Source organism: Triticum dicoccoides, chromosome 4A, assembly GCF_002162155.2.
Source record: "Triticum dicoccoides isolate Atlit2015 ecotype Zavitan chromosome 4A, WEW_v2.0, whole genome shotgun sequence".
NCBI lineage: Eukaryota > Viridiplantae > Streptophyta > Magnoliopsida > Poales > Poaceae > Triticum > Triticum dicoccoides.
In genome coordinates this window covers 672,987,055-673,008,724 of record NC_041386.1, presented here as the reverse complement: position 1 = coordinate 673,008,724, position 21,670 = coordinate 672,987,055, and the positions used below count along the sequence as shown (strand labels likewise).

At 47.0% G+C, this 21,670-nt stretch overlaps 2 protein-coding genes and 1 long non-coding RNA gene across 17 annotated transcripts; all 3 read right to left on the bottom strand.

Moving 5' to 3' along the window:
* Window positions 1-1,080: 1,080 nt before the first annotated feature.
* Window positions 1,081-13,834, bottom strand: LOC119287877. Of its 15 annotated transcripts, none has more exons than XR_005140993.1 (15): window positions 13,529-13,833; window positions 13,255-13,420; window positions 10,840-10,997; window positions 10,525-10,637; window positions 9,736-9,990; window positions 9,533-9,638; window positions 8,584-8,690; window positions 7,818-7,905; window positions 6,690-7,216; window positions 6,097-6,455; window positions 5,516-5,664; window positions 4,773-4,880; window positions 3,596-3,692; window positions 1,633-1,678; window positions 1,081-1,483 (listed from the first exon to the last, which is right to left on the bottom strand). It is a non-coding gene; the product is annotated as an uncharacterized LOC119287877 (long non-coding RNA). The 15 variants fall into 15 exon arrangements; XR_005140991.1 differs by having other exon boundaries at window positions 6,097-6,451; XR_005140987.1 differs by having other exon boundaries at window positions 6,097-7,216; window positions 13,529-13,834.
* A 2,045-nt stretch (window positions 13,835-15,879) lies between these two features.
* Window positions 15,880-16,917, bottom strand: LOC119289678 (protein STRICTOSIDINE SYNTHASE-LIKE 10-like). The gene has a single exon (XM_037568946.1). The coding sequence runs from the start codon at window positions 16,915-16,917 to the stop codon at window positions 15,880-15,882; it is 1,038 nt and encodes a 345-aa protein (XP_037424843.1).
* A 2,816-nt stretch (window positions 16,918-19,733) lies between these two features.
* On the bottom strand, window positions 19,734-20,771 carry LOC119289677 (protein STRICTOSIDINE SYNTHASE-LIKE 10-like). Its single transcript, XM_037568945.1, has one exon. It carries the CDS (start codon window positions 20,769-20,771, stop codon window positions 19,734-19,736), a length of 1,038 nt encoding a protein of 345 aa, XP_037424842.1.
* Window positions 20,772-21,670: the final 899 nt, after the last annotated feature.

Here is a 21,670-nt window from a genome sequence, read left to right as displayed (position 1 = left end):
CGGCAACAACAAGAGCCAGAGGGAGGGAACCTTCACCTACGACCCGGCCGCTGCCATCTGCCAACGACCTCCTCCTCTCAGGTTTCATGTATCTTCCTCGACGGACTTCTTCCAAGGCAAGACGCCATCGAGCTACTAGAGCAGGGTGAGTTGTACACTATCTCCCGTACCGTACTGTGAGAGATTCAGTCAGCACATATGCTCCCCGTCAACAGAGCACTCACCGGCGACGACTAATCGACGGGTGAGGAGCTAGGTGCAAAACCACCTCCTCACAAGGAGAAGGAGAGCACGGCCTCTCGCCGGCCGTCGCCCAAGCCCCAAGTCATAAGTTGCACGCGCACCCCGCACGCGGACGAATGCCTACCTCTAGTATATATAGAGATAGTCTTGGAAGGCATGGTGAAGAGAAGTAGTAGGGCGTGGTGCCCCGGATCGGTGAGGTGGCGCAAGCTGAACCCTTCCTGGCTAGTTGATGGGCATCTCTAGGCGTGCATTCATTTCTTTATAGGCTTTGGTTTCTCATGGGAAAGAGAATTAGCATGGCATGCCTGCTTACTAGATTGGTTGGCATTCTTGCAACGGCTAGACTGCTTACTAATAGATTGTTGCGGCTCGACTCTATTTGCTAGCCAGCTACTGCTTACAACTCCAGCCATTACTGCCCATTACTGGAGATCGATAACTAAATAAATAAATAAGTAGAAAAACAAACAAATAAATAAATACAGGCCAATAATTCAGTTCTTTCTTCGGTACTAAAGTACAAGGTTGTTCATTTCTTCGGCTCATCGTCCGCCTGTGTCCAGCAACTTGTAAATTTTAAACCCGTTGTTCAGGGTTTCAAATAACTAGACTGATGCATACTTTCCCAATACCTCTTGATGTAGAGTAATTTACTTCCAGCCACGAAAGCACACACTACCAGATGCTCATGAGCCAGCAACAAAATATTATTTAGCTTGAAATATAGCCATCCATCCTGATTGAACCAACTAACTGCAGATGATTCCAGAGTCCCCATTTGAGAGAGAAATGCACACAGTGTGTAACTGGAAATTTCAACCACCACCACCACCAGCTGTTCAAACTTTTTGCATTGCATTGATTCAATGGGGACAACACATACATAAAACAAGGATAGTTCAATTTCCTTCAACACTAGTTTAGCTACTTCATGAGGCCCAACCGTTGGCAACACAACCAGCCAACCGACTGACCAAGAGAGCAACAGGCATTAGCCAAGACATTTTGTTTTATGTAATTACACACAATAATATCATCACCATATCAACAATTAGCACTTTGCAAGAAACCAACCAGACAACAAACAATGCACACACTAACACGTCCGGCCAGCTTGACTTGCCATTCCATCTGGTGCTTGCAAATCTCGGATCTAGGAGGTGCTTCTCTCCTCGGCACCTTGCGGCATCATCATGCACCATCAATCTCAATGCGCAAAACCGTCACTGCCATGCATCTGAAAGCACAGTGCATGCATCAAGTCAGCAACAGTTCAATATTCCCTCCGTATCAAAATATAAGACTTTTTTAGATACAAAGGGAGTACATCAGAAATCCTAGAATTTATAAAGGAGACATCACGAAGAAAATGATCTTATTACTCACATCACAACACATTGGAGTATGTCACTGTCCTTGCTTTTCTGTTTTCCTTCTCATTTACCAATCACCACAGCAACACAAAGCGGATCATTAACACTTTGTAAAATGATTAATTAGCACAACCACTATCTAATTCTACTAAACAAATTGAACTTCCTCTGGAATTCTTTGCAAAAACTCATGCAAGTATCTTACAGAAAGATTAACTTGACAGTCCAATTTATCTATATGGTTCAGTCTACATGTCTAAGGAAATCATCCCTTTCATATCAAGATCTATATCCTGGCCAGCGGCATGCCAGGATCCTAAACGAGTATCAAATCTAAACAAACAACCAAGTCTGGTTTTTATTTTCTTTAGGTATGCTCCCTTGTAATAATATCCAAACCGAAACCGAGCCAGGTTTCTCTAACAACAAAACACAAGATGAGACAAAGATGACTGCTACTTTACAAAGCACCATCAACCGACCTCATGTAAAGGCAAAAGGAGAAACCTTTTCATGAATATGAAATGGCTGTCAAGTTAGAATGATGTTTAATAGCCAAGCTCATGAAAAGAATGTCGGACAGTAAAGCAAATAAACAATTCGCATATGCATCAAGGTGCATCTTGTAAGAGCCAATGGCACATGGAAACCACTGAGTTCGCAAAGTCAGACAACTAATACACACGAAAAAGTGCAATTATGCAAAGAAGGCAAGCTGCAAAAATCGACCACATAGGGAGATACATCGACGGAGGATTAAAAGCGCTAATATTCCTAACATGCGAGGCACTAACTAGGCAAGCTAGCTAGGAGTGCCAAGAACTCTTAGAACAGTCTCACACGACGTATTAGAAATTGTTGCTTAACAAAAGCAACAACAACATGATCGAACAGCAGGACCTCAATTATTTGTGCTGGAGGCCACGACATCAACCACCAGGTCTCACCAACAAGAGCTGCAGTTCTGCAGTTCTGAGTAGCTAGTCAGATTAAAAATATCAAATCATTGTGGTTATCTTAAAAGTAAGAATACTTCTGCTGACACTGAATGAATAACTAAAACAAGATCTCATTCTACTACAAAAAGCTTCTCTGGAATGAGTATCAAACCCAAACAAACAACCTACACAGTAGCAAACGATCCTAACTAGCACATTGATTTATTTCAACAAGAAGAGCATCAAACACAAGTTAGTATTGGCCGGAAGACCACTACCACAGCACAAAACCCTAGATCATTGATCCCGTGGCCAGCACCACAATCAACCATGTCTCAATCGCCAGGCCATCTCAAGCATATGGATATAGGAAGAAGACAAACCAAGGAAGAGGTAGCCACCACAGCCACCATTCAAAAATCTCATCCCATGGAAGGAATATTACTAAGTAAAGTAAATAAACAACTCGAAGTGCGACTTGTAACAACCAATGGCACATGAAAACCATGAGTATGCAATGGCAAAGACAACTCATACAGACAAAACAGTGAAAATATGCAAAGGCAAGCCGCAAGGATCGACCACAATGGAAGATACATCAGCGGAGGATTAAAAGCACTAATATACATAAGATACAAGCCCTAACTAGGCAAGCTAGCCATTGCAGACACAAGATGAACTAACTCTATACTTCATACTTGATTAGCGTGACATGAAAGTACGGGCTCGCGCGTGCCTATTGCTATAGAGTTCTAAATTACTGCCTAACCAAAGCAGCGGCAACAAGATCCAAATGCAGGACCTGAATTTAAAGGTCGATCACGACTATCAATATATAATAAATACCAACTGCAACACATTAATACTACTAGATTATCTTGAAATATATGTTTATAATCAATATTTGGTTCAATTTGAAGCGACATATTTTTCATAGAACTAATAGTCAAAGTTCCAAATAAAGAACTGTCAATATTGAAAACGTCCTAAATTGTGACCCAGAGATGGTAAATAATAAATATATAGCTCGCTTCTTACCCTTGGCAACAAAAGCCTCAACAGACTGAAGAGTGCTCAAGAGATTGAAGAGTGTTGAGAGATGCAGCAAGATCTTAAGCCCAAATGTTCCATCCGTCTACTCATGAAGGAGCAAACAAAGAACATATACTATAAGTACTGGCATCGGAGCAACATTAGAGATCCCAAATCCTTTGGAGATTATCACAAAAGAAATTTGAGTGCCCGGGAAACAACGAGTCACAGTGCCGAATAAAAATCAAGGAAACTCGTAGCTGAAACTATATACTACTCATCAGTGGTCATTAACAACCTTGTTGAGCAAGAGGAGAAATAAAACTAAGAGCATGCTTGGATACGTTTTAGTCTCATGACTAAAAGTAGTGGGACTAAAACTTGCTAGTCTCATCCATGCTTGGATCCAAGTACTAAAGAGACTAAAATCTAGTTATTGAGCATTTATTATCCTCCAAACCCTCCAATCCAGAACTAAGGAGAGGAATTAAATGAGGAGAGAGAGAGCTAATACATATTTTAGTAGGTTTCCCATGACTAAAAGATTTTAGCCTCAAGACTAGTCCTAGCCTCTCTTTAGTCAGGGGTGCTTGGAACTTTAGCCTCTAAAAGAGACTATTTTTAGTCAGACTAAAAATAGTCCCTTGTATCCAAGCACCCTCTAAACATACTGATTTGTTTTGCTGGGCAATACAACATCAACAAGGGAAGCAACAAATAGATAACCCCAAAAACCATGGACCCAGTTTAGGAAGCAGGATTGGTTCATAGAAGAAAATACTATATGAGCTAGTATGTGAATTAAGCAGTCAAAGGTTACACTTTTTTGTCAAAGGTGATAATTTATGCATCTTGTTTATTCCAAAAACATTATGTGCATCAAGTTTAGTTTAAAAACTACATGGGACCCTAACCATCGTGGATTCAGAACATGTGTAACAATCGGAAGTACCAATTAAGATGGCGCAATGCCGCCGCAACCATAGCAAGGAAAACATTTTGGTCGTCGGTCATTCACAAAAACGGAAATGTGGATTATAGCAGACACCATCACCACAACCCCAAACCGATCCCAAGAAACTTCCATGGTGCAATGGTCGGCATACAATTACCACGACTCGATGGTTGTGGACACACAAGGAAAAATAATAAGCATGCAAAAGAAAGGAAGCAATTGGCTCACCTAGGCCGTAGGTCAGAGAAGAAGCGTTCACCGGAGGCGTTAGAGGAGGGAGGGTAGGTGCGATTTGCGTCGGGTCCCAGCTCCGATGCGGCCTATAGGAAAGTTGAGCTACAGAAACTGATCAGCTAGCATAGCAAAATAAAAAAGCGCCCATTCTTCAGCTAGCATAGCAAACAACTGACAATCAAACATATAGCTAGATTAAATATCCATCCAAGACGAGTCAGAAATATTGTTAACACATGCATGATGGCTCCCTCCAAAGCACATAAGGATAGCACTTGTTCTATCTATACATGCAAATCAACATTAAAACAATTTATAAGTAAGCGTTTTCTTTCTATTTGATGATAGCCGTTATTAACAAATCAACACCCCAGCATAAGCAAGGATCCTAACAAAGCTAGAACATGGATCACTACCAAACCCTGTAACATGTGGTGCAAAAAAATATATAGAAATGGATAAAATAATGCATATTCATCGAGGCACAACAGAATCTTGCATAGGCAACAAAACATAGTAGCAGCCACATACACACATGGCCTTGCAAAACACAAGTATTATGACATGTTTAATCGACAAGAAAGAAACCTGAAAACAATCCCAAGATCCCGGTAGTGGCTGGAAGACCACCACCAGTACACACAACATGATAACAACAATCGCCCATAGCTCAATGGCAAGACCTTCTAAGAGCAGAGAGAGAGAGAGAGAGAGAGAGAGAGAGAGAAGGGGCTCACCGCAACCCATATAGCCAGACATGAAGGTCCCGACGATGTACGGTATGGTTCACGTGTTGTCGGCTGGCAGTTAAGTCCCAATGGAGGTAGGTCGCTGGTGACAAGATGCTCTGGAATCATATGCTTAGCAGATTAACGACACTGGTTTCCTGTACCAAAAAGAAAGCACCGTTCATATACATGTAGATGCATTGATACAATAAATTGTTTTTTCATAGCAGTAAGGACAATTGTCATATGGTCAATGGACAAGCACATGTGTAACAAAACATAGATAACAAGGTGGTGCGAAGCAACCACACCTACAACAACAGAGCAGCCAACTACAACAACAAAAGAGAAAGACTCATAGGACTAAACTTGAGGGTTAAAGCCACTAAATATTATGCCAGAATCATCACAAGACACACAACCCAGAATCCTAGAAATTGCCATGGAATTGAAAGTGTTTGCGTCATAGACCATCAGCACAACCCAAAATCGTAGAAATTGCCATGAAATTAAATGAACCACGAATGGACTGCCGTGGGCACACAGAGTGGATGAGAAAGCGGAGTAGCGGGACCAACTAAGTGGCTTACCTATGTAAGAAGTGGTCACTGGAGCAGAGGCGCCGCACCACCTCCATGGGGGTGGTGGCGCCGCCTGATGTAACCAATTGCACCTATAGGCTAAAAAGCACGGACACGGGGACGGAAAGACGGGGATACGCATACGGGGATACGGGATACGGCATTTTTCAAAAACAGCCATTCGGGGATACGGCGAGTATATATAAAATAAAATAAAAATATGCCATATAATATACAATTAAGACAGAAAATTAATGAGAAAGAGATCATAATAGAGGGTAATGCCCCATTTGGTGTCTCTTTTATCAAGTGATGATTGATTGGTCCTCATCCCCCCATGTCATGTTGTCATTGCAAGCTGCATCTATCTTGCAAAACACATCAAACACAGACAGTACAGAAGATTAGAAGACAAGACATAATTGGAAGACAATGCAAGCATGAGCAGCAGCAGCACAAGCATGAGCAGCAGCACCACCAGCATAAGCGGCAGCACAAGCAAGCATCAAGCCAGCAAGCAACATCCAGCAGCACAAGCAAATCTGAAGGATAAAAGAGGAAGAGGTCGAGGAAAGGGGAGAGGGGAGAGGCTGCTTGGTTACCTGCGAGGCTGGGGGTAGCACCAGCTATCGCCGGTCGAATCCAGGCGTCGGCGACGAGTCAAGGCGGAGGCGGCTTCGATCCAGGAGGCTGGCGGCGCGGGGAGGCTGGGAGGGAGCACCTCGTCCTTGAGACGAGAGCGTGCGGGAGTTCCTGCAAATAGGTTAGGTATACTGGGTTGGGCCGAGGCTGTTTTGGGCCAGGCCGTGTCCCAAACGTATCCCGCACGTGTCCCAAACGTATCCCTGTGTTTTTTTCCTTTTTTAAAATCGAAATTCGGGGGATACTGCAAAGTTCGCGTATCCCGGCGTATCCTGGCGTATCCCCGTATCCTGCCGTATCAGAACGGCAGTTCGGCACTTCCAGCCGTGTCCATGCTTTGTAGCCTATAGGTACCTGCTCTGGACCTCCATCCTGTGCTTTGCACTGCAAGATGAAGCTCTCTCACTCCTTGAACATCTCAACAAGCTCCCTAGTGGTCTGCCCACTAAGGACTTCAATGGCAGAAATCAGAAATCATGTCTATCTTCTGCACCCAAGAATCAAAATGTTAGTATTGGAGTTCAAACCAGCCGCGTGACAATTATGTGGTGAATAATTCGCATACTATTCTGGTTTGCCAGGAATTACAAAAAATATTCCAACATTACAAGTGAATTCATTCCGTGGTCGATTAAAACGTCTTCCAAGTCGCATACACTTTGTTAATTTGTTGTCAAGTAATAAACAGAGACGACATGTGAATTAAGTTGCCAAAGATTATACTTGTTTTGTCGAAGGTGATAATTTTCTGCATCTAGTTTATTCCAAAGATCATCTTCAGCATCAAGTTTAGTTTAAGAACTACATGGGACCCTGAGCACCATGGATTCAGAACATGTGTAACAATCAGAAGTACCGATTAAGATGGCGCAACGCAGCCACAACCATAGCAAGGAAAATAATTTGGTCATCGATCATTCCACAGAAACAGAAATGTAGATTACAGCAGACACCGTCACCACAGCCCCAAACCCAGCCCAAGAAATGTCCATGGTGCAATGGCCAGTATACAATCACCATGGCTCAATGGTTATGGAAACACAGTGAATGAGAGTAAGCATGCAAAAGAAACGAAGCGGGTGGCTCACCATGGCCGTGGTCAGAGAAGAAGCATTCATCGGAGGCGTCAGAGGAGGAGAGACCTCCGGGGAGAGTAGATGTGATTTACGCCGGGTCCTAGCTCCAAGAAATAACAGATATTGTTGAGCTCTAGAAACTGTTCAGCTAGCATAACAAATTAAAAGAAGCACCCATTTGTTCAACTAGCATAGCAAACAATTGACACACGAACATGCAACTAGATTAAATATCCATCCAAGACTAATCATAAATATTTCTAACACATGCATGATGGCTCCCTCCAAAGCACACAAGGATAACATTTGTTCTATCTATATGTGCACAACAACACTACACCAGTTAATAGGTAATCATTTTCTTTCTATTCGATGATAGCCATTATTAACAAATCAGCATCCCAGCATAAGCAAGGATCCTACCAAAGCTAGAACATGGACCGCTACCAAACCATGTAACATGCAATGCAAAAAAGGTACATAAAAGGATAAACTGAAGCATATTTGTCGAGGCACAACAGAATCTTGCATAGGCAGCAAAGCATGGTAGCAGCCACATACACACATGGCCTCGCAAAGCACAAGTATTATGACATGTTTAATCGACAAGAAACATGATCACAATCTCAAGATCATGTTAGTTTCCGAAAGACCACCACCACTAAACACAGCATGACGACAACAGTCGCACACTAGCTCGATGGCCAGACCATCTAAGGGCAGAGAGAGAGAGAGAGAGAGAGAGAGAGAGAGAGAGAGAGAGAGATCAGGGGCTCACCGCAACCCATGTAGGCGGACCTGGAGGTCCCAACGTCCGATATGGCTCACGTGTTGTCGGATGGCAGTCAGGTCCCAGTGGAGGTAGGTCGCTGATGACAAGATGCTCTGAAATCATATGCTTGGCAGATCAGCGACACTAGTTACCTCTACCAAAAAGAAAGCACCATTCACATGCATGTAGATGCACTGATACAATAAAGTGTTACTCCATAGTAGTAAGTACAATTGTCATATGACCAACGTACAAGCACATGTGTAACAAAACAGAGATAACAAGGTTGTGCAACGCAACCACAAAAAACAGAGATAACAAGGTTGCACAAAGCAACCACAAATATAGCAGCAAGAAGAATGATGATCGCATAAGCGGGTACCCTGTTGGAATTTATACTAACTAAGCATGGTGCTATTATGCAGCAAGTAAAATTGCGTGATTCAGACCAAATACTTAGTTAGCTTACTACCAATCTGAACTGCTCATTCCGCCACTAGCATTAGTCATACAACACAGGTACAAGAAAAAGTACATTAAAGATTCAGTCAAGCTGCACATTGCCACTCGAGACTAGGAACTAGATCTCAAGAATTTGATGTCATTTTGAGTGAACAAACTCAAGTGAGTGCTCTAAACGGAGCACAAAATTCATCACAGATACATTCATCACCTGACATAAACATCTGCCGTAATTAATCCACATCCCACCAGTTAGCAGGTATCGACCAAAAGAAACAATATACGTCTACATGTAAATGAAGTCTGGATTTAATGAAGACTAGACTGATAAAAAAATGTAGCTTCAGAGCCACTTATTTCTTGCTAGTGTAATATACGCTAGCAACTATTTGCATACATGCAAATCCATGTGCTAGCAACAAAATTAAGGCAAACTATCAAAAACCAACATAGGTTAATCAGTAGGGAGGGAGTGGAGCTGCCAAATCCAAACCTTAACGAGCTCTAGGACTTGCTTCCATGGCGGCAGCTACTGACCCCCATGGAGAAGAAGCACATGCGGCTTCCATGGCTTCCGTGTGTGGTTGTGGAGAAGGAGCCTACCCAAGAAGCATACGTGAGGAAGGAAAGAAAGTGTATAAGAGAAGAAAGGGGAAGGGAAGGAGAGAGGATCAAATCAAAGAGGAGAGGGAGTACCTTCACGACGGCATGACAGAGCAATCAGACTGCATCTCTGTCGAGGCCATTGACGAATGCACTTGATTTGGACGCCGCTAGCCTGAGGTGAGGTGAGGAAGAGACGGTCGCGTCGTCGAACGAGCACAAATATGTGGACGGGAGGTCGTCATCATCATGGCGACCATGCGGGATAGATCTGGGAGCCGCCAACTGACCGGCTCAGTTGCATGTATAACAAAATGTCAAGCAACTGCCCTGATCCAAAAATTTTGGCTGCATGTATAACAAAAGGAAAGGAAAGTAGATCAACATACAGCCGTAGCATCTCTCTCTTCATTTTCCTGTGTCTAAAATAAATAAATAATGATTGTTAAATTTGAGGCACAATCGAATGGAAGCAGATTCGCATAATCAGTTAAACTTCCAGGCACTACAGAGAACACTTTTAGTGTTAAGGTTGACCTCATGACATGTACAGTTACAAAGATGCAAAATGCACTACTGATTTCACAAAAATTGCCGTCGGCACTTTTCGAAAGTGAGTTGCAATTTAGGCACAATGGGCTTCTAGGAAACTAAAGGTACATGCTACTCCATAGGGTAAAGTTTCTAAATACAGGTGGCCAACGAAATTCATTCAATTTGAAACTTCAGGTGATGCAAAGGATTTTGATTCATTTGTTCAAGAAGACAAGTTGGATGGCAGGACATGTCCTTTTGTACCCTCTTAAGAAATAATTTATGTGCAAATTAAGGCCAGAGAAAGGACACTAACAGAGAGCAAGTGGAGACAAGAGAAATACTTACATTTGTAAGTCTATGGCGTCAGAGCAGCGGGAGAGCGACGTCCCGGGAAGGGAAGAAGGAAGCACACAAAGCACCAGCGCGCGCATAAGTTAAGGGAGAAGCCATATCAAAACCTGTTCATATAGTAGCACACACAAAGTGGTTAATGGAGAAGGCTAGCTTGTCACTATTTTTTTCAGAAGTAGAAAATATAAACGATAGCTGGATGGATTGGTGTGGAAATTTGTAGGAGAAGCATTGTTTGTCACATATATGGCTAGAATAATCCGCACAAGCATTGTTTGAAGCTATAGTTATAACTTGCTGCAAGTTTACCACTCCAAGCAGTCACCCTTGCATTTTTGCCCTCCTGGTACGCACGCTGTCTTGAAGAGCTGATTGATATTAGCCATCACACATCTCGTTCCAGTAGCAGCCAGAGACCAGACTGCCTCAACTGAAGAAGCATCAGCACCGGTGAATTCGTTACTTATCTAAAATTCAGAATAAAACAAGTCAATCCCCAGTTCAGTATCACATGGAAGAAGTAGGAGTCTGTGAAATTAACTGAGTCCAGGAAGGAATCCCAAATCAAATAAAACTAGAAATCTAACTTGAGAATAAATAAAAGGCAATTCGTCCGTTCGTTTCCACATTCCCACAAAAAAATTACCGCATTGCAGAAACAACTTGTGGAATTAACCCACAACAGTGCAACTTTGGGCTGTCACTGGTCAGCGACATAATTTTTTTAATTTGAAGGTATTTTTTTTCATTGCAAGTTATGAACAGTATATCATTTACGTAGTAAAGGTAGAGTTAGAAGTTTTGAATTTGAAGATATATCATGGCAGATGAGTGGAAAGCCACATGTTAAATATGCACATTCTGAAAACATTTTCATTTGTTGGTTATATATTAGAGGATGATATATCATAAAGGTAAAGAAGTGTATCACTTGAGAGCTGATAAAGAATTATTTTGGTACAGAGGGAGTAATTTATAATGCTTGAAACGAATCATAAAACTCTAGTGAGTGCTTTGTCACTTTTGCCATCTCGACGCTGTCAAGGACGTGTTGTACAACTTGCAGTAGTGGCTACCGGACATGGCAATTAACATCCCAATGCATTCATAGTCGACCACCACACTGCTCAATAATGGGAGTGGAGGGTTGGTGCAGCAAAAGACTCAGGAAAAGCATCTAGTAAACTTAAGAAAACCAAGAAAGGAAAGAGGATGATTATACTTTCTAACGCATCTAGTACCATCAGATCTACTATACTGTTACATCAACCAATCCAGTCTCAAGAGATTGACTGATACTTGCACAATCAAATGTGATTAGCTCCTCCCTTTGGAAAAAGCAACCAGTGACAGAACTAATAAGTCGGCATTGAACATCACAAACCAACTGATACCACATTGGTAGCAAGCAAACTAACATACTGACATTTTTGTGGAGCCAAGCCTCTAGAAATTTCATAAACTACACAAAGTTAACCTATCTCTCTTCTAGTAGAAATTGAACAAATTAAGATACTACTGTACGTGAACCAAAAAATACTGCATAGAAATTAATCTAAGTTTTGTGCTTGAACGAAAAATTGCTGCATAAAAGTAAAAAGCATGTACTGTACGTGATGTGTTTTCGTCATAAACGTGATGCTCCAGTTTTAATCATGTAAAAATGGAACCAAAATGTGCTCTTGTGCCAATCCAGTATGTACAGTTGCAAATCAGATCTTGGGGGTAAACTTAAGAAAACCAAAAAAGTGATTATATTTTCCTTCCCACACATCTAGTCTAGCACCATCAACTCTGCTATATAATCACATCATCCATTCAATCCTCAAGAGATTGAGTGATACTTACACAATCAAATGTGATTATCTCCTCCCTTTGAAAAAGCAACCAATATGAAAACTAACAAGTCAGATAAACTTGCCTTGCCAAAATTTTAGTCATCTATCAGGTATTTATTTACATCAATATATGGATCCAGATTTCCATCTGTTGTCTATGTGTTTTTTGAAGTGACAGTGTCCCTATTTCAGGTTGGCACGTCAAGGAATTGAATTTTTACCTAATGGTGATGGAAAACCTTGTCTTTGGACACAAGGTGCCATGGATATATGATACTCCCTCCATTTACTTATACAAGGCCACTATAAAATATACATTTTGCATCTATACAAGGCCACCAACACTAATGGAGGTAAAAATTAATGATGTTTCTTCGTACTAGCAACTTGTTTAATACCTGCATGCATAGTCATAATGACACTCAACTACTTCCTCTAATCCTCCACTCAGTTTTCTTGCATGCATTCGGTGTATTAACTATCCCAGTAAATGAAAAGAAAAGTTTGATTGCAAAACATGTATTAAATTTTACCTTGGTACCTGTAATTTGAGTTTGTGGCCTTGTATATAAAAATGGAGGGAGTGTGATCGATCTTAAAGGTGCAGTTTTCTCTATATATGTCACTGACTTGAGTGACCCTGACACTTGGTACAACAAGCAAACTAAGTACTAACTAACAGGCTCACATTGCTATAAAGCAAAGCCTCTATTTTTTAATAAAAAATACAAAGTTAATTCTTCGAGTAGAAATTGAACAAATTAATCTAGTAGGTACTCATCATACAAGTGGAAGGAAAACGTGTAGTTGTGTCTGTCTAGTAGGTACAATTGCAACAAAAAAGATGAGATTTGGGGTAGAGGCGGGGTGGAGAGGGGAAGCTCACCACATCCACGTCCAGAAGGTCCAGATCTGGGGGTTGAGGAGGGGAGGAGGAAGCAGTCATCATCAGTCCACATCGCCGGAGAGGGGGCAGGGGGCTGGCAAAGAAGGGACGGCTGCGTCGAGGAGGACGTCCTGTACTGTACTCCGTCGTGGATGGCCGCCGCTGGCTGGTGGTGTTTGCGCTCCGAGGAAGGAAACCCATGAGGGAAGGGAAAGGAATGGCGTTGGGGAGGAACAGATCAAAGATGGAGATGGGCGGGCGAGAGAGAAGTTACCTTGACGAGCAGCGGCGTCCCGAGTCCGAGCAAGCAGAAACGCACGGAGGAACCTCCATCTCCATGGCGTCGCCGGCGAGCAAGAGCAGACGGATGTTCCGTCCGGGGCGCGAGCGATGGAGAGCTCCAATTCGAATCCCTTGACGGATCTGGGGACGACACCTGACCTCCTCGCTCGAGGGGAGGGGGCGGCGGCGAGGTCCGATGGAGGGAGATGGGGCGGCGCCGATGTGGTGTGGGTGTGGGTAGGGGAGGAATGAATGAGCTGTCGGGGGAAGTCGATGTGGTTTCACCGTTTCCTCGCTGGTCTACCCACGGATTGCTTCCTGTTCATTGGACAATTATCGCGTCCCACAGATTGGTCCCTTGCTAACCTCATCTCAGACGTCCACGTCTACGATGGGTGGGATCTGCCTTGTTTTATTTTGGGCTTCTCATTCTCTTTCTTATTAATTAATCGTTACGCCCCATGATGACGTCCATTCAGCCTCACCTCTCGTGGATCGATTCCTTGCTCATTCGTCAAATTTATCTCCCACGGATTGAACCTTCTCATGTGCCGATCTCAGCGCGCGGCACGTCCAAATCTAACGGTGATCCTCTCTTGTTGCTTGTTGCTAATGTGCACACACATCCATCTTCTTTATCCATTCATGCGTCATCCTCACGCGCACATATATACTACTAATTTGTCCACTAGGAGGCCATGGTTCGCTGCTCACTCATTTGTCCACCGCGACAACCCACAAATTAATAGACCCCCTCAAAAATCATTCACAGTCATCCATGCAAAACTGGCGAAAAGAGAGAGAGCAACCCGGCCGGTTTGGTCTAGGCCTGACCTAGGGTTCACATCTCTCTTATGAGACTGCACTTGGGGCGCAAGGAGTTGACCAAAATAGTGGAACTCATTTGGCCTACGAACGGGAGGTGGTGGGGCGCTCCTAGCGGCGGCTACTCGGGGCAACGAGGCGGTCCAAGTGGCGGTGAGGTGGTCGTGATGGCGGCGAGGCATTCTCGGCGGACGGCGGTGCAACAATCTCTATTGGCATCTCGGTCGTCTGCAAGGACACTTAGCTCCTCCATTGTCATGAATTCGGACCGCTCCGGCCTTCGTGGTGGAGGAAGAACCGGTCGCGGCCGCACCCTATCGCCTTCTTCGTTGTCGTGGCGGGTGGCGTGGTTTGGTGTCTCCCTTCTCCCGCAAGGGGCAGCAGTGGATGGGTCGCTTGCCCACTGAATCCCCTTGATTGAGCCGGTGGCGATGAATGAGGGCGGAGCAGACCGAGGCGGTTGGCAGCACAAGGGCCTCCGTGGGCAGTGGGGTGCCACTAAACATTGACGACCGGGGGGAGGGGGGGTTGGCCCACGGGGTGGTCGGCCATAGGGTCAACGGAGGTCATCGATGGCAGACGAATGGGTATTTGCTCTATCATAGGACCCAAATATGGTTTTTAATTAAAACTAATAATTTTGCAAGTCTTGTCATTTTATGCAAAATATATGTTTTAGGCTTATTGTAAAAGAAAATATTAAATTTTGTTTCGGCCAAGATGAGTTGTAATGATGATGATAACAAGGATGCCGATGATGATGATTTTAGGTCTGCCCTAGTGAGACAAGACGAGGGTGACAATTTTTGTTGGGTCTAATCACATGTTCACCTTTAAGGCTATAATTCCACCTGCTAAAGCATTCGGTACAGTATCACACTAGAGTTCTCAGAAATTGCAAACAGTTAAATAATGAGTCATGGTATATGTATTTCTTATAGAGGGTTCCGTTTCTGCATATAATTTGTGGAAATCTCGCCTTCAGGAATCTTTGATATTCAGAGAACAAAATAGCTTGCCGAGCTGCCGTGGTGCTTGCCGAGCTGCCGTGGTACCCGGATAACGTGCGCCCCGACAGAGGCGACCAGGATGGGTACTAGGTGGGCTTGAACAGAGAAAAACAGTGGGAATAGAACGGTACCATGGCGAACTCCATGAGCGCTGTCAGGTTCGTCGTCACCGGAGATGCCAAGAACGGCATGGTGGCCGTGCTGGTGCGCGGGTTCAGCGACTCCACGGTGAGCGAGGTGGTGGAGGGGAACATGTCGCGGTGGATCGGCTCCATCGACATGCCCTACGTCCGTCTCTTCAAGTTTGCATCTCTCTAGCGCATAGCAGTACACGCCATCGGTGACTTGGCTGACATTGAAATGAAGCAAAAAACAAATGGTTTGCTAATAAAAATATGGATTACAATAGTTTTCCTGATATAAAAAAAAGAAACTGGATCATTACATTTAGTCGCAGGAATAATATGAAACTAAAAGCCATCCTATATATACTATCCTCTATTTCTCTCTACTTCCTTTTTACTACGCCGACATAAGGAAGCTCCACCGAACCCAGGTATAGTTTGCCATCATCTCTTTCCATGATCTCGGTTGGTCTGACTTTCTTTGACCCTCTCATCTGCTCGACTATCTTCCCGTCGGCCCCGACCCTGACAGCAAGAAGATGGCTATCACGGCCAAAGGGCAACTCATTCTTCTCACGGTGCAACGCCACCCAATAACCTCCTTTCCTGTCGGGCCTGACGTTATCTGGGTAGCCTGGCAGGTCGGCAAATGGCTTAGACTTGCCCGCGTCGACCCCTCTTATCCAATGCCTCAGCAGCTTGCATGGGCCGGTAGATGCGACCACGAGGTGCGTGCGGTCGGCGCTGAGCGAGACGCCGTTCGGGTACGTCATCCTAGGTTGGAGCAGGGTGGCGTCCGATGTTCGTGGATCATACATCATAAGGCGGCCCGTGGAGTCCCCCGTCTTGGTGACCATCTCGTGTTCTGACCTGTCGTAGTTCATCGAGCTGTGGGTGAAGTAGACTTGACCGGTGACTTGATCGACGTCAACCCCGTTGGTGAAGCGCAGCGGCATGCCATCAATCTGGTCGACCAACACGGTGGCCTCCCCGCCGCCGGGCGGCACACGCATAAGCCCTTTGTATGCATCGGCCACATAGAGGTCGCCAGTTTTCTCGTTGAAGCGCAGGCCAAGCGGGCGGCTGCAACGGCTCTCTATGTCCGCCTCCGTGCCAAACCTCGATGTCGTGCACGTTTCGCTGTAGTAGCCCGGTCCGTAGGCGTATGTTGTCCAGCCGAGCTTGGGCCCGTTCCACCTCAGGATGCGGCCGTCGGAGACGCCGCTGTAGGGTCCTCGGCCCTGAGCGTCGAAGGCGACGCTCTCCGGCCCGTGCACTTCTCCGGGCGGCAGGGGCAGCTGCTGTGTCCGGGAGGCTTCAAAGCTTGTGGCGGCGGGTGCCATGGCCCCGGGCATGAAGAGAAGGACGAGTATGACGAGAGCGACGGTGGCCTTGAGGAGGCGGCTCATGCGGCAGCCCATGTTGGCGGCTACCCTCCTCGCTGGCTGGCTACCTTAAGCTTGCGGATCGATCGGTACGTACGTACGTACTTGTTCGATGGAGCTTGGTCGATCTTCTGCTGGATCTGGATATGGTTTGATTTGATGGATTGAAAGGAGGTGGCTAGCTACAGGTCCTATTATATATACGTACTTTCATGGAAAGCTAGTACAGGTCCGAGTCGGGCCATGGTTCAGAGTCACGTACGTAGGGCGAGTCTGACGGAGGTCCGAGCCCGGCCGGGTACGTACGCTCATCTCTACTGGTTTCAGGCGACGGGGCTGTGCAGCGCGCCCTCGAACTCCGTGTCGATGGTCACCTTGGAGCTCATGAGCGTACTTCCGTTGATGAAGAAAGAAACCATCAGGACGATGCACCACCTCAACACCGAGGAAGTAGTGCAACGGACCCAAGTCCTTGATGGCAAACTCAGCACGGAGACGATCAGTAAGCCGGCGAAGGAGCTCAGAAGTGCATGCCGTCAGGATGATGTCGTCAACATAGAGCAGCAAGTACGCCGTGTCGGTGCCCTGGTGATAAACAAACAGCGAAGCATCGGAGCGTGTAGAGTGGAAGCCGAGTTGGTGAAGAAACGCTGTGATGCGCTGGTACCAGGCACGAGGAGCCTGCTTGAGCCCATACAATGAGCGTGAGAGCAGACACACATGATCAGGACACGCCGGGTCAACAAACCCCGTGGGCTGCTGACAGAAGACCTGCTCCTCAAGATGACCATGCAGAAAGGCGTTGGAGACATCCATCTGATGAACTGGCCAGGCACGAGAGACCGCTAACTATAAAACAGTGCGGATCGTCCTGGGCTTAACAACCGGAGCGAAAGTGTTGGTGAAGTCCACACTGGCGCGTTGCCGGAAAACACGAACAACCCAACGCGCCTTGTAGCGATCCAGAGTGTCGTCAGGACGAAGCTTGTGTTTGAAGATCCACTTCCCGATGATCACGTTAGCGTGCCGGGGACGGGGAACAAGCTGCCAAGTCCGGTTCCGCTGCAAAGCGTCGAACTCCTCCTGCATGGCGGCCATTCAGAGAGGGTTGCGGAGAGTGGCCCGAACCGAGGACGGCAGCGGGAAAGGAGCGGACGTCGAGGCGGTGCAGACGTAGTCATCCGCATAGCGAGAACTCGGGCGAAAAACCCCGGTGCGCGAACGGGTGACGGGCCTGGCCGTCGGAGCAGCCGCGGGTGGCGGTGAGGCCGTGGCCTCCACGGCGTCCACGGGAGAGGCAGTGGCCTCCATGTCGTCGACGGGAGAGGCGGACCGAGCGGGAGTCGAGGCCGTGGCGTTGGGGAAGCCACCCGACGGGGCGACTGAGGCGGGGTCGAAGCCGCGCCCGTAGAGGCCGCACCAGGGGAGGCGGCGCCAGGAGAGGCCGACCCAGCCGGCGGCCCAGCATGCATGGCGTGGGAGCGGGGCGACGTAGGCGGCGTCGACGGGGCTCTAGGCGACGAGGGCGCTGAGCCGGAGGAGGGAGCCGCAGAGGGCCCCGATCCGGAGGAGGAAGCCGCGGGCGGGGGTGCCGGAGCACCCAAAGCCGGCAGCTAGCGGCGGCGCGGAGGAGAGCCCGTCGCGGGAGGGGAAGACGACACCACCTGTTCCTGAGCAAAGGGAAACACAAGCTCATCAAAGTACACGTGTCGTGACGTGATGACACGGTGAGACACAGGGTCGTAGCAGCGATAACCCTTAGTGTTGGCCGGGTAACCAAGGAAGACACATGGAACGGAACGAGGAGCTAGTTAATGAGCGGTGGTGGCGGTGGTGTTGGGGTAGCAACGGCAACCGAAAATACGGAGACCATCATAGGAGGGAGGAGTGCCATATAAGAGATGGTGAGGCGCATAGTTCCAGCGCGTACGGCATGGCCGGAGATTGAGGAGGAGGGTGGGGGTGGCGAGGGCATCGGGCCAAAACCGAGAAGGCATGTAGGCATGGAAAAGAAGGGTGCGCACACACTCATTGAGTGTGCATAGGATGCGCTCGGCACGACCATTCTGCTGGGAGGTGTATGGGCACGTGAGACGAAACACGGTGCCGTGGGTGGAAAGGAGATGGCGGATGGTGAGATTGTTGAATTCTTTCCCGTTGTCGGTCTGAAGTGCGAGTATGGGTCACCCGAACTGTGTGGAGACATAAGCATAGAATGCAATGAGAGTAGCGGCAACATCGAATTTCCTACGAAGAGGAAATGTCCACACAAAGTGAGAGTAATCATCCAGTATGACGAGATAATAAAGATAACCAGAATTACTGGGTCCTGGAGATGTCCATACATCGCTATGAATTAACTCAAACGGAAAAGATGCAACTGTGGAAGAGGAGCTAAAAGGAAGGCGAACATGTTTGCCTAACTGGCAGGCTTCACATGAGTGAGCGGCCGTTTTATTACATGAAAAAGAAATTCTCTCATTATTTGATGAAGTGAAGAAGTGCTAGGATGCTCGAGACGAGCATGCCAAAGATCGACGCCGGTGGAAAAAGCTCGAGGACCACCCGGAGATGACGGCGACTGAACTGGGTAGAGGTCGCCGGGACTGTCACAGCGGTGAAGAACCATCCTACGTCCGTCTCTTCAAGTTTGCATCTCTCTAGCGCATAGCAGTAAATGACATCAGTATCATGCCGAGCATTAAAATGAAGCAAAAAAACAAAGGGTCTGATCATAAACATAAGGATTACAATAGTTTGCCTGATACAAAAAGAAACTGGAGCATTATATTTAGTCGCAAGAATAATAAGAAACTAAAAGCCATCTTATAGATACTATCCTCTACTTCTCTCTACTTCCTTTTTACTACGCCGACATAAGGAAGCTCCACCGAACCCAGGTAGAGTTTGCCGTCATCTCTTTCCATGATCTCGGTTGGCCTGACTTTCTTTGACCCTCTCATCTGCTCAACTATCTTCCCATCGGCTCCGACCCTGACCGCAAGAAGATGGCTATCACGGCCAAAGGGCAACTCATTCTTCTCACGATGCAACGCCACCCAATAACCTCCTTTTCTGTCGGGCCTGACGTTATCTGGGTAGCCCGGCAGGTCGGCAAATGGCTCGGACTTGCCCGCGTCGACCCCTCTTATCCAGTGCCTCAGCAGCTTGCATGGGCCGGTAGATGCGACCACGAGGTGCGTGCGGTCGGCGCTGAGCGAGACGCCGTTCGGGTATGTCATCCTAGGTTGGAGCACGGTGGCGTCCGATGTTCGTGGATCATACATCATAAGGCGGCCCGTGGAGTCCCCCGTCTTGGTGACCATCTCGTGTTCTGACCTGTCGTAGTTCATCGAGCTGTGGGTGAAGTAGACTTGACCGGTGACTTGATCGACGTCAACCCCGTTGGTGAAGCGCAGCGGCATGCCATCAATCTGGTCGACCAACACGGTGGCCTCCCCGCCGCCGGGTGGCACAAGCATAAGCCCTTTGTACGCATCGGCCACGTAGAGGTCGCCCGTTTTCTCGTTGAAGCGCAGGCCAAGCGGGCGGCCGCAGCGGCTCTCTATGTCCGCCTCGGTGCCAAACCTGGATGTGGTGCACGTTTCGCTGTCATAGCCTGGTCCGTAGGCGTATGTCGTCCAGCCGAGCTCGGGCCCGTTCCACCTCAAGATGCGGCCGTCGGAGACGCCGCTGTAGGGGCCTCGGCCCTGAGCGTCGAAGGCGACGCTCTCCGGCCCGTGCACTTCTCCGGGCGGCAGGGGCAGCTGCTGTGCCCGCGAGGCGTCGAAGCTTGCGGCGGCGGCTGCCATGGCCCCGGGCATGAAGAGAAGGACGAGTATGACCAGAGCGACGGTAGCCTTGAGGAGGCGGCTCATGCTGCAGCCCATGTTGGCTGGCTTGCCGGCTACCTTAAGCTTGTCGATCGACCTCGATCACGTCGGCTGTTCGATGGAGGTTGGTCGTACCGTGTGTGTCGATCTGCTGGATGTGGTTTGGTTTGATGGATTGAAGGGAGGTGGCTAGATGTCCTATTATATGTACTCTCATGGACAGCTTCAGGTCCGAGTCGGCCCATGCAGCATCCACACGTACGCCGAGACGGACGGAGGCAATCGAGTCGAGTCCAGTCGGATTCGAATCGGCAACCGAGTCCCGACGGTACAAGGAAAACAGACACTAGCTCTTTACACGTACGTATACGTGTTTCCCGCCGGCATCGCGTCGTCGTACGTATGGCATCGCGTACTTGTATTTTGCTTTGAACTTGCAAGGAGGATCAACTTGCGTCGCGACGTGCCTACCTACGTGTATCGTTTGTGGTTCATTCTTGTCTTTTTCACATAAAAGAAAGCCTCATTTCACGTCCAAGCAGTCAGAGATATATAACCATGCATGTCACATCTGGTTCCTACGTGCAGCTAGCTCTTGCCTGTACTGTACGGATCAATCGATCCATCTATTGTAAACATCTCATCTTCAATAGTTTCATTTCAAAAGAAAATGTCTTCAACAGTGTATAGCTACCTACGACGTCATCTTGACTCGACCGTCGTGCATAATGGATCTAAAACCCGGTGCCGCCTCATGGTGCACGCATCCCCGCCGCTAGACATCATTGATGTTTTCCGCCTTGTGGCAGTGCTCCGCGGAATGGCCTCATTAGAAGAGATTTGCGGTCGTGCCGCTGCTGGAGGAGGACCGGCGTCAGGGTAGCCTATAGGGGATTGGAGAGAGAGGGAAGGCGAGGAAGGCTCAATAACAATGAATCACTAATTGGGGGGCAGAG